This window comes from Lissotriton vulgaris, chromosome 6, assembly GCF_964263255.1.
Source record: "Lissotriton vulgaris chromosome 6, aLisVul1.2, whole genome shotgun sequence".
In the NCBI taxonomy this organism is placed as follows: Eukaryota; Metazoa; Chordata; class Amphibia; order Caudata; family Salamandridae; genus Lissotriton; species Lissotriton vulgaris.
The window spans coordinates 1,863,594,311-1,863,608,002 of record NC_141694.1 but is presented as its reverse complement, the minus strand read 5'-3'; the positions used below and the strand labels follow the sequence as shown (position 1 = coordinate 1,863,608,002).

Sequence of the window (13,692 nt, the reverse complement as noted above, 5' to 3'; positions counted from 1 at the left end):
GGTCTGGCGCTGGGCGCGGTCCAGGCGCGGACGGGCGTAGACGGGCTTACCTTTGGCGCACCTTTGGCGCGCATGGGGCGCGACCGCAGCGCGTGAACGCTGCGCGTAGAAGCACCAGTCATATGTGGATAGTGGAGGGGGAGGGGCGAGGGAGGGGCAGCTGGGAGGCGGTAGCGGGGGGGAGGGACGTGCTGGAGGCAACAACAAAATAGCAGCAATCAAAACAACGCTACACAGGACGAGATTGGGGGCACAAAGCAAAAAATGCTATGGGCACAATCAAGGCACAATAATAATACCAGGGGGCACAGGCGCAGATAGAATGCAGAGCAATGCGAGCAGAGGCAAAGTGAAGCGCTGTGAGGTGAGCAGGCACACGTCACAACGAAGCACTACAAAATCGGACCAGGCGCTAGTTAAATGTAGCACAAAGCAAATGCACAACGAAGCGCTACAAAAACGGATCAAGGCGCTAGTAGAATGAGTCAAGTACAAAGCAAAGCACACAGTATTTGCAGCAGTGGGGAGTACGATACCAGGAGCCAAGGGGGGAGCGACCGCTTCAGCTGGAGCAAGGCTGGTCACAGTAAGAGACCGGACAGGACGTTCCTGATATCAGTGGGAGGGAGGGGCAGCTGGGAGGCGGTAGCTGGGGGGGAGGGACGTGCTGGAGGCAACAACAAAATGGCAGCAATCAAAACAACGCTTCACAGGACGAGATTGGGGGCACGAAGCAAAAAATGCTATGGGCACAATCAAGGCACAATAATACTACCAGGGGGCACAGGCGCAGATAGAATGCAGAGCGATGCGAGCAGAGGCAAAGTGAAGCGCTGTGAGGTGAGCAGGCACACGTCACAACGAAGCGCTACAAAATCGGACCAGGCGCTAGTTAAATGTAGCACAAAGCAAATGCACAACGAAGCGCTACAAAAACGGATCAAGGCGCTAGTAGAATGAATCAAGTACAAAGCAAAGCACACAGTATTTGCAGCAGTGGGGAGTACGATACCAGGAGCCAAGGGGGGAGCGACCGCTTCAGCTGGAGCAAGGCTGGTCACAGTAAGAGACCGGACGGGACGTTCCTGATATCAGTGGGAGGGAGGGGCAGCTGGAGGCGGTAGCGGGGGGGAGGCACGTGCTGGAGGCAACAACAAAATGGCAGCAATCAAAACAATGCTACACAGGACGAACTTGGGGGCACGAAGCAAAAAATGCTATGGGCACAATCAAGGCACAATAATAATACCAGGGGGCACAGGCGCAGATAGAATGCAGAGCGATGCGAGCAGAGGCAAAGTGAAGCGCTGTGAGGTGAGCAGGCATAGGTCACAACGAAGCGCTACAAAATCGGACCAGGAGCTAGTTAAATGTAGCACAAAGCAAATGCACAACGAAGCGCTACAAAAACGGATCAAGGCGCTAGTAGAATGAATCAAGTACAAAGCAAAGCACACAGTATTTGCAGCAGTGGGGAGTACGATACCAGGAGCCAAGGGGGGAGCGACCGCTTCAGCTGGAGCAAGGCTTAAATAATTTGAGGCAGAAGATCTGACTCCCAAGGTCTTTCGCTTCCTGTTCAGAGGTAAACCCTGCGTTTGGTGCTTGACAGAACCAGGATAGCACATTTGTTTCTAGGGAATTATCCTCCATCAGATGCAATCTTTACATTCATGATTTCAAACTCACTCTTGTTGTGTTGTAGTTGCAGAAAACCCAGGACTGTGTCCCGTTGACCCGGAGATTGAGCAGCAATGCGGGTACCTACCCCCACCAAAGTGCAACAGCGATGCAGAGTGTGCAGCCGACGAGAAGTGCTGTTTGTTCGGCTGTGGAGTGCAATGTGTGAAGGCCCTGCCAGGTAATGACTCAAGTTAGAAGATAGAGAGCTTTGGGAGTGCTTGCCCCATTGACATGGAGATTGAGAAACAGTGCCGAAACCTACCTCCACCACGGTACAGCAGCGATGCAGAGTGTGGAGCCGATGAGAAGTTCTGCTTATTTTTGGCTGTTGGGTTCAGTGTGTGGACGACCTCCCACGTACTGACATGAGTTAGGCGATGGAGGGCTTCGGGAGTGCTTACCCCATTGACATGGAGATTGAGAAGCAGTGCTGGTACCTGTCACCACAACAGTGCAGCAGAGATGCAGAAGCTGGTGATAACTAGTGCTGGTTGGGCTGCAGGGTACAGTGTCTGAAGGCCTGGTAATGACACAAGTTAGATAACAGAGCTTTAGGAGTGCGGGCCCTATTGACCTGTAAATTGAGAAGCGGAGGGAGTACCTCTCAGCAATCTCATCCCTTGCCCCTGCAGTGCAGCAGCGATGAAGAGTGTGGGGTCATCAAGAAGTTCTTCTTGTTTGCTCCTGTGGGTTGGAGTGTGTGAAGACCCTGCCAGGTAATGTAAAAATGTAAATTGATACTTGTATAGCGCACTACTCACCGCAAGGTCTCAAGGCGCTTGTACGAACACCGCTGTGGAACCCATCCTGGCTTTCCCTGTGAGGCGTCCACTCCTGGGCACCCCCAAGGTGGAGGCCAGGCATCCTTACCATTGTGGGGGCCGTTGCGGAGATTAAGCAAGCTATTGCCCAGAGTTGCAGAGTGGGACTGCATGATTGGAATAACAGAACAGGGTGGCTGATCAGGATGATTTTCAAGAAAACATCTTGACACGCGCAGCCCAAATGTACTGCGTGGCCAGCGGTTTTATATTCCAAAGAATATATTTTCAATTGCAATAAAGTTTCATAGAATTCACAAATGGCATAAAGGAAAAAGACTCTGTCAGCACAGTCAGTTCAAAAACAAGCAATTGTGTGTACAGTATATATAGCCGCGAACCGTCGTGATAAGGAAGAAGTCCTTTTCCAATACCGCACTAACAATGTGCTTTGTGTAAAGGTCTCCTTATTGTGCAATTGGTTCGAAATGTTATTCATTGTAGCAAAGTACTATTTTGGTGTTATGATATTTTGATTGTTGATTTTTTCACCTTCAGTCTTTGTATACTTGTATATTTGTATATTTTGTATATACTGTACACACAATTGCTTGTTTTTGAACTGACTGTGCTGACAGAGTCTTTTTCCTTTATGCCATTTGTGAATTCTATGAAACTTTATTGCAATTGAAAATAAATTATTTTGGAATATAAAACCGCTGGCCACGCAGTACATTTGGGCTGCGCGTGTCAAGATGTTTTCTTGAAAATCATCCTGATCAGCCACCCTGTTCTGTTATACCAATTGTTGAGATCCGGGCTGGTCAGTTGTAGGATCCATTACCTCCATTTAGTTACAGTCCATGATTGGAATAGGCACTGAGGCGAGAATTATCAGGTCCGTGGAATTTTGAGCCCAATACCCGCTGAGGCGGGGAATTGAACGCTGGTCCCGGGCTAGACCTCTGCATCAGGGTTTGCTGCTCTAACCATTGAGCCACACTTCTCCACAATGACAAGAGATAGATGATAGAGGGCTTTGCAAGTACTGGCCATAATGGCCCGTAAAGTGAGAAGCAGTGTGAGTGCCTCTCACCAAACTAACCTCTTGCCAACAAAGTGGAGCATCGATGCAGAGTGTGGAGCTAGCAAGCAGTGCTACCTGTTCGACTGCGGGTTGCAGTGTGTGAAGGCCATGCCAGATAATGTTGTGAGTTAGAAGATAGAGAGCCTTGGGAGAGAATTTGCTGGTCTTTTGACAGGATGTGGTTTGGATAATCACTTCATTTGTGAATTGAAGTAGCCAGAATAATCCTATATCAATCTCAAACAAAACACCAAAATCATTTGAGGGGTTTTATTAGGTTATATCACATCCAACTTCATTGCAATGCCGTCCCCCGAACACCATCATTTCTCATAGATATCAACTCACATTTCCGACAAACATATTTATGGAGAAACAAGCATTGACAATTAAAAAAAATACTCACAATAATTAGTACTATTTTCGTCTTTGATTTTATTTCTGTTTTAAAGTTCTCATTTTTCACTTAATTGCATTTACAGTTAAAATATTTTCACAGGATTACTTTCCTACTAATATATTCTTTGGATTTAAATCCTACAAATGTGTTCTGCATTGACAGCTTCTCTTCAACATTGAATGTCTGCTTTCTACTCTTTTTTAGACTCTAGGCTATATGTCCCAGTTGATTTTATAATAACCCCTATTCAGAAACCCAAACCAAGACACCAATGGGGAATCAAACAGCAGATTGCTTCCCTATCTGCGCCCTCCATGTCTATAGTGTTTGATGTGGAAGTGTAATACCTAAGAATGCAAATGCACCAGAATGAAGGCTGATAAGAGTAGAACATATATATCATTTTGAAAAAAGGTTTATATTTTATAAATTACATCTGCAGTGACAATTTGTGCAAATATGTGGTGTACACTCACAGCTAGATTCTGGTGGGGGTTAGAAAGCTGAAGTTGCCAGGACCGTAGACTCACAACAGTTTCTACAAGTTACATTTAAGTAAGGGGCAGCGTGTGCAGCCCTTTGCAGTAGCAGAAGCAGTTCTGCTGCTAGAGGGCTGCTCAGGGCAGAGAGTTACCTGTGTGCACCCTGACCCTTGGTATGGCCACTGTCATCTTAAAGACATTTGAGGCCACAGGCAAAACATATTTTGGGTGGTCTCTGTTCAGAACAACCTTCAATTATATTACCTAATCATATGATGCCACCCAAACCTCAGAAATGTGGCCATTCAAAAGCAGTTTAAGTATGCATTGCCAGAGGCCCATTAAATGATTTAGATGGCATTTGGCATAGACAGGCAAAATGCAGAGAGGTGGAATTTGGTACTTTGCTGCCCTGGGCAATCATTCACTTAGGCCATACTTTAGAACAGCTCTGTCTCTGGCCCTTGCGCAGTCTTCACAGCATGTTTCTGCCCACACAATGCCTGCTTCTTGAATTCTGGTTACTGCAGTAGTACATTACTAAACGTACCACCATTTTTCAAATATTGCCATTGTAAAAAAATCTGATGATTGCTAGTGAGAACAGGAGTATGGTAGAAGGGAAGAGAGATTGTGTCCAGGGGGTTTGCTGTGAATAATGCAGCAGGCTCAGAGGCACCTGTACCAAGAGGTGGGAAGTGCCACAATCCCCCTAATAATAGCTGTTTTTACTGAAAAGCAGAGGGCAAGCGCTCTCTCTCCTTGTTTGCATCAGGGCCCATAACACCGCTGCTACATCACTGGGTGTGATGTGATACTAGCAATAATGGCAATAAGTGACACGAAAAGGTAAGCAGGGTCATGGAAAGACTTGCTAATTTACCTGATATCTGCATTACTCCGAGCTATTTTTTTTTAAATTGATGAATCCAAAGAATGATGCTGCATCAAGTGATTTTATTTCAGAAGCAAATTAACCATCAACTACTATATCATTGAGCTGCAGAGCGCACAGCTAAACCAAAAGAGGAAGGAAACAAATATCCTATTCTTAGCATGTAATGGAAAATAAAAGTGTGGAGGGCAGACCCTGTAGCCGCTGCACAAAGACCTTTCAGAGACACTCCCTTGAAAGCTACCCAAGAGGATGCAACTCCACTTCATTGAATGCCCTTGGACATTAGAAAGTAGGGACAGATTAGCTTTCTGGTATGCCAAGTACATTACCATCTAAATCCATAACTCAAGATGAAGACTGTTGGCTTTTGTTTTCTAAACCAAAGGTGATAAATTCAAAAACTGCCTTTCTGAAGAGGATTGCTCCTTCCAAATTGATGGTAAGAGCCCTTCCCAGATTTAGGGAGTGCCATACTATCTCTTGGTCTGAAAAGGAGCCGATGAGGCATTCAGGGTGGAGAAATCTTTGGGAATGAAGGTCGGGCGAGGTCTAAAGGCCACCCTATCCTAAAAAATCTTCAGAAAAGGCTAAAGAAACAATATAGTCCCAGTTTCTACTTACCTTCTCCCTGATGTCCTGGCTACTTGAAAAAAAACATTTAAAATGATATATGGGAAAGAGAAGCAGAGATTAATCTGGCATTCAAAGTATCAATCTTATAATCAGTGGGGAATTAATCACTTGTGTCAACAATCCAGAGTCTCAAAGAAATTGTATTGGAGATCCTCAACCACATGTTCACAGTGTATGTTTCTTCTACGCTCGTGTGGTAAGGTGGATAGTGTCATCATTGGGTCGTAATCATTTGAGGGTTCAGTTCTCCATGTGATTAACCAACCTCCACCAGGAGGTAGAATGTTTGAGTGGTCGCAGTTGTGAAAAGTGATTACAAATATCTCCTTTCTTGTGAAGGGCGTTTATTGCTCAGGAGAGATATATGGTTACAAGAAACAGTGGTGCTTAAGTGAATTAGTTACTAGTCCACAGCACCTTGTGGTATGTCAACATGTTTCAGCCAAAAATGGATTGTGCGAATCAGATGGCCTTCATCAGGACCGTAATGTGACTGAGTGTTCTTAAATCCAGATTGCCCACAAAGTGGTTAGAGTGTGTAATTTCACTTACCCTTCTTCATCAGTGAGCATAGTGCTTGTGGCTGACGTGTTCATAACTTTGCCTATGACTGGAGAAAAAAAAAGAAAAATACAACAGGAAACATAACAGAATCATTTATACAATGTGAGGCTCTTTCTAAAGAAATCCCCCCAAAAAGTCCTAAAAAATGACACTATGGTTAATTCTATGTGAATTTGGAAGCATGTCATGCTGGCAATGAGGGAGAAGAAGCACATGATCAGAATAGTACAATGTATTATTGTTATAGGTGAGCCCTTTGCGAGTTTTTAGAGCCGCTTACAGCTTTATCAGTGCACACCTAATCTGTATGTGTTCCAGGAAATAGGTGTGTTGATTACGTGCATTTTGGATATGTATGCCATCAGCAGCTGCTCAAATGTGTAAAAAGCAGTGTCTACTGTGATTCCAAAGTGCAAAGGCAAAAAAGGAAAGTATGTGTTAAAGGTTCAGAGGTGCTGAACGTGCCTACAGGGTTAAAAGGTGTTTATTTGCAGTTTACTGAGTTGTCAGTCTTTTTTGTTATTGCCTAAGTTACAGTTGATCTATTCTAAATCAGACGTGAGTGGTAATTTTTAGTTATAAATCGAGCAGAACGTGCACCAGTGGTTCCAAGACAAGTGCCAGTTGCGGTGCTTGTAACTTGGTGAGATTCTAGGGGCACTTGAGGGGACTCTCACTATTGCTATTTGTTCCCAGGCAATTTCACCATCAAGTGTCTGTGTCTTTATATAAAAGAATGTATTGCTCTAGTATGCTGAAGTATCATTATCATGGAAACGCTGTCCTCAAGAGGTGACAGAAAATACAACAATAATCACCATCACCACGGTTAGGCTTGTCTTCTCAGCTGTGACCATGAGTGTAAAATGGTCGGGAGTTTTTAAACAATCGTAAAGTTTGAGTCAATTCAATTCAATTCATGAAGCTTTATTCGGCACATGTAAAATGACCATAAAAGCACAAGGATAAAAAAACATCATAATAACAAATACATCAGAATTTAAAAAAGATTTCCAGACAATGTAACAGATATAATTCATTAAAAACACATGCTTTTCCTGGCATTAACACAGTAATTTAAAAACGTGGCTGTATAAAAACAGATATCGGCCGATTCCAGATTAATGATTTAAATCATTGCCTTATTAACTGTACGTACACCGTATTTTATAAGCATCGGTTTCAAAAAAGCAGTGCGTAAATTTGAGTACAGTTTGCAAAACAATAAAAAGTGCAGAGTGCTCTGAGTAGAAACGCCATCACACATACATGGCCCGACGGATGTTTCTTAATGGACGGGAAAGCCACCAGATGGTGTGCCATACCGAATCTAACTTTGGTTAATACAAACTTGTGAGATGGCCTGGTCACCTTAGTTAAATACAAAGGGAAACCTTCTACCAGACTGTATCTAGTGTAAAACACAACAGTTGTCAAGGAACCATACGTTAAGGCCCGCTTCCTTGCCCTAAAGGCCAAAAATGTTCTTTTCTGCTCAGCTTTGGGTATCCTAGATGCTGCACTTAGATCAAGCAGAATATTCAGGTTAAATATCTCAGAAAAGGAACTAACAACATATTTTACCTAAGGTATCTTAAGATGTTTATCCAGAGTCAACCAATCCTCTATTATAGACCTATTAAAAGATTTTTCCGCCTTGAGCCAAATTGAACGCCAGATCATAAGTGGCCTTAGGGATAACAGGTCTATCAAACAGTTTATGTCTAGTTCCCGATGGATTAACTCAGTTGGGGCCAAAGGTGGTAGACACAGGAGCTTTTTTAGGAAAGAATTTTCCTCTATTTGCAAATTATTGTTATCGCAACTGTGGCCTCATACACCCGCCCCATATAATGCAATGGATAGACATCTTGCTTGATAAATCTTAAGCATATCCCTGGTTCGTCGGTCCCCAACCTTAGAAGCAAATCTAAAAACACCAAAGGATTTTTTGGCCATTTTGTTCTGAATATTATTAAATTCTTCTGTCCATTTCCTATCTTTGGAGAAGGTGATACCAAGGTAGCAGAATTTATCTACCTGCTGCACCTTTTCGCTATCAATAAAAAAGGCATTTGAAAATTTACTTTGAACCCCACAGGTCATAGTGTATGTTTTCCTCTTGTTGATAAGTAGTTTCCTATCCTTAATAAAGGTAGAAAAACTATCAATCAAACGTTGTAGTCCCAGGGGAGTTCTAGATAATAAATTGGTGTCATCGGCGTATAATAAAACCGGTACAGGGACGCCGTTGATCTGGGGGCCGTCTGCATTAATCTTTTTCAGAATGGCATCGATTCCATTAATAAATAGTATAAAAAGTAGGGGGGCCAATACACAGCCCTGCCTAATACCTCTTTTAACACTAAATTTTGGGGTGCATTCACCTTTGGTGCCAAAGCGCGCACAAGTTTGTAGGTTCCCATAATACCTGGAGAGAAAGAAAATTATGCCCTCTGGAGCCACAGACTGTAACAGGGTTTACCATAAAATAGAATGGTCTACCATGTCAAAGGCGCTGCTCAGGTCAGCAAAGCATAAGTAAAGTGAGCCAGGTTTTGCTTCGGTATATTTCCCGATCAGCAAGTCAAGATTGATGCACTGATCGAGTGTACCCCTGCCCTTCCTAAAGCCATACTGGCTATCAGCTAGTATGCCCTCTCGCTCGGCCCATTCCTCTAACCTGACAAGCATGACTCTACTCATGATCTTAACTGAGGAGGCAAGAAGAGAAATGGGGCGGTAATACTTCACATCAGACCTGCTTCCCTTTTTATAAATCGAGACAATTATAGATTCTGCCCAGGTTTTAGGGGCCTCAGAACACACAGCTGCATTAAAAACATTAGCCAAGAGAGGTCCCCACATCTCAGGTGCTGCCTTGTATACATCAATTGGCACCCCGTCAGGGCCTTGGGCTTTGCCCCCCTTGCTCGCACGTATGCCAAGTTCAACCTCATCGGCTGTTATATCCAACGGTAAAACAACCCACCTGCAAGGGTCTGTGTCTACACTTCCATTAGAATCAAAGATGTTAGAAAAGTGAGTAACCCACCCTTCGCTCTGGACATTAGAGGTCAGCACCGGTATTTTTTCGTCTTTAAGAAAAGGAGAGTTGACCGTTGCCCAAAACAGAGTACTATTGGATAGTTCCGCTGCTTGGTTAACCCCTTCGACTCTAATGACGAGCTCAGCTCGTCATGAGGCACAGTTGAGCTGCACTCATGACAGGCTGAGCTCGTCATGAACCCATTGGTTTTCGATATCTTCAGCACAGGGGGATGAGCATCCATGTGGTTAAGAGAATCCCAGGCCCGCTGCTGTAATTCACTCTTCCTCTGTTTCAGTGCAAGCTTGTATTCCGCTCGTAATTTAATAATTGAATCAGTGTCCCTGGGCTTTTTTGCAAGTGCCTGTTTAAGTTAGATAAAGAGATGGTACATAGATGGTTGAACAAGCCTCGTTCGTTTCTACGCTGGCCAAAATTGTATTTAGTGAACCTGGCATCGATAGAATTATTAATGCCAAGAAAAGAGGTTAAAATCTTCTCGTAATCAGCACCATTTTCAAGAATGAAAATAATTTCTGCCAAACTATCCTTCACTATAGAACTGATTAGGTCATGGGCCTTGTCCCCTACCCATCTTAATCTGACTCCGTTGGGTCTGTGTGGCTCAACATTAGAGATTGTGATCCCTACTTTAACCAAGCTACTACCCCAGAGAGTTGTGTCCATAATGATATATTTGTGGTCACTTAATGTAGTTTCTTCAATTCTGGGGGGGGGCACAACACGAGATAATATCGGAGGAGACAATTACATGGTCAATAACAGAGCTAGAATGTCGGTTTTTAAAAGTCAGAATGGTCTGGCCGTTTGCATCTTACATGTAATCCATAATTTCCAGGTCATAACAGCCCATGAATTTATGTAATGCTTCTCCATAACTGTTATGTCCAAAATGCAAATCATCCCATCCAGCATTATTTGTGACCCCACAGACCTTTTGTGTTGACAGTTCACATAATGTGATATTAAAATCACCCACCCAAATAGATTCAAAACTAACATTCCCTTCTAGACATAAATTTTCAATTGTACTGGCCAGGTCGGTTACAATTTTCGCCCTGGTGTTGTCAAAAATATTATTGTAGTAATTTAACAACAGGATATTACGCCCTTTGTCTTCCATGAGCCAAAGAATCTGAACGTGGTCCCCCACAGTGATATACTTTTTTGTTACTATTGGGCGTTGTATAGAAACTAATATCAATAGGCCACCTTTCGCTCTCCCTGGTCCAGTACCCTGTGCTGACAGATTATAGGAAACAAGGGGCATATTATCAAGGAGGTTTATCTCCGCTTTTTTGGCTTTAATCTCCCTATTACCTAGCTGTCGCTAACACCAGTTAGCGACAGCTAGTAGGAGATAGCGACCATCTTGGGCACCACTTTGCATGTCAGAGAAATTTATCACTAATGACATGCAAAGTGGGCGTGCCAAGATGTTAGCGACTGGAAACAGTCGCTAACATCGCTATCTCCTATTACCAACTTTTGGAGATATTCGCGCTAAGCGCGAATATCTCCAAAAGCTAACACCTGCCCTGAGCAGTTCTTAGCCATGTTATCCAATGGGAGGTGGATAACATGGCTAAGAGCATTAGCTCGGTAATGCATGAATATCGCTGACTTTTCAGCGATATTCATGCATTGCGGCCGATTTTTATCGCAATTGCGATAAACCTTGGTAATACCAAGTTTATCTGCGATAAAAATCGCCGCAGGTCTGCGATTAATTTTTGTCTCTAACCAAGCAATAGCGATAATTATTGCTATTGCTTGGTAATATGCCCCCAAATCCCTCATAACTGACTTCTTCCCTACGCCATGTTTCTTGGAAACAAAGGATATCATAGGTGTTAATAAAATTCGACCAGCCTAGAACATTCCCCTTAGATTTTAGTCCTGCAACGCTCCAGCTAACAATTGTAATCCCTTTGCTCCCTATTCCTATTCCATCCAAAGTCAGAGGGCACTTGGAACCATTTTCCTTGTTCCCGTTACCAGAACACTGGGTCCCATTCTCGGTGTTCAGACTTAAATTGGCCACCACATTAGACTCTGGTGCAATAATATTATCAACCTCCTTATATAGCTGGGCACTTCGGGTTTCGTCAGGTTTACACTGATCATCCTGGGCAAGTCAGTCATTTTCATCCAAGGAGTTTAGAGTATTAAATCGATTTTGGATCGATAAATCAAATAGTGGTCTATGCAAAGGAGTATAGAGCCTGGTACTATTGTTGCCATAAGGGGCTTTGTTAAGGTGGCTATAAAAGAAACCAAGTGACCACACACACACACTAATATCAAGAATCTGTAAGGAAGCTGCTCTAAGCAGGACGGTAACGGCGTGTTGTGGGTGTTTAAAATTAACAATGACGCAGTCGCCCCTGCAGTTCTTCCTTGAGTTCCCTATCCAGTTAACCCTTCTGGTGGTCAACACCTGATCAGAATAAGCAATTGGGGACCCACATTGTCTATTCAGCCAGGAAACAGTTTTATTTTTTAACGAATCATGGGATTCTTGTTGGCCCTGGCTTGAAAGGGTTTCAAATGATTGTACATTAGTTAAGACCACCACACATGGTGCACAATCAGGTGGGAAGTTAATATAATGCCTACTTTTTACTTCGGTCCATCCCTCTTTGGTCTCATCTATTTTTACGACTTGCTTGTCCAAACAGGCCACAGAAGGAGGACTCTGCGTAGCTATCTTATTGACGCATGGTCCACCCTCTTGTCCAGCAGCTATACTGACATTACTGCTGATGCTCTCAACTGGAGCCTTGGAACTACTCGCAGAGGCTTTGCTAACACTGGCAACATTGCTCTCAGCTTGGGTCTTAGTACCTCTAACTGAAGCCATATGGGTATTCAAAAGGCCCCCTAGCCTTATCACCTCATCAGAAAGCTGGTCGAGTTTAGCCACCAGGGGTTTAATAATCCCTTCTATCTTAGAGTCAATGGCGCTTACCAAGAGGTTAAATTGCCCAATATCCAGGGTAACTGCGCCATCTTTAACCACAGACTCTCCCTCCTCAATAATATTTCTAGGAGGCGTAACTGCTCTTCTTTTTGTGTTACGAGTTCCCCCTCGTTTGGTTTGGACTTTTCTACAGGCCCTGACCACTCTGGGAACACTATATCGAGGTTGTTCTGTGATTTCCTTATCGGTAGCATCGGGATTATTAAGGCCATTGCTGTCACCCGGAGCTGATGGGGCTGATGTGAGTAGTGGGGTAGGTGACAAGGGCGGACTTCCTAACCCCAAGCACAATCGCCTGTCAATATTACATTTACTGACCACCTTCACCAGGTAATTATCAAGTGTAGCCAAAACTGGTGGGTTGTTCAACGTTTTTGATTTAGACATAGCTAAAAGGGAAGAAAAGAGCAAAATAAAGTAAAATACGACTAAGACAAGACTACTACTAGTGGCCGAAAGCTAACATGAAATTCTTTAAACCTTAAGTAGGAGGTTGAAGTCCTCTGTTTTAAAAGGGTTGTAGGTTTTTAAAACAATTGTATAGTTCAGTTGGAGGGGAAGCCGACAGTCCTGAGAGGAATCTTTCCAAACAAAGATAAAGAGTGAATAGTAAGTAAGGCAGGCAGATGTAGGAAAAAAAGGGTTGTGGTGAAGGGTAATATTTTAAAGCAGGCTTCTCCCTGCTTCCCAAAATGAGGTGACCCTTGGCAAGTATTTAATTTAACAAGACTTCTTTTTTCTGCATTATTTCCAATGAGAACGCCTTCGATATGTGAGCTCAGGGTGTGAGTTGTACAAAAATATCTTGTGCTTGATTGAATAGACTATAAAGTTGCTCGAACAAGAGTTAAAGATGGATGTTTACCCTTGCAAATTTGAAACAAACTTGAATACCTGCTATGTCCACTGGAATGAACTTTTATCTAAAACGGAGGCCAAGATCATACATTTAACCCTATATCAAAGACAGTGAAGCAAAGCTTTCCCCACAGCAAAGAAAGAGAAGGGTAGTTTTGCAAACCATGAATTTCTATTATTAAATTACTAAAGTTACAACCTCAATCGAATCAATTAAACATAAATAAGTCCCCTGAATACAGAATGTATGACTATAATCCAGGCAATTTAATT

At 43.3% G+C, this 13,692-nt stretch overlaps 1 protein-coding gene across 1 annotated transcript in view; it reads left to right on the top strand.

Annotated features, from left to right (window-relative positions):
• LOC147709682 (uncharacterized) overlaps nt 1-13,692 on the top strand; it is a 435,760-nt gene that overhangs the window by 63,033 nt on the left and 359,035 nt on the right. The window contains exon 5 of the mRNA XM_086926069.1: nt 1,706-1,861. Within this exon, the coding sequence (XP_086782195.1) occupies nt 1,706-1,861 (156 nt within the window). The remainder of the gene's footprint in view (nt 1-1,705; nt 1,862-13,692) is intronic.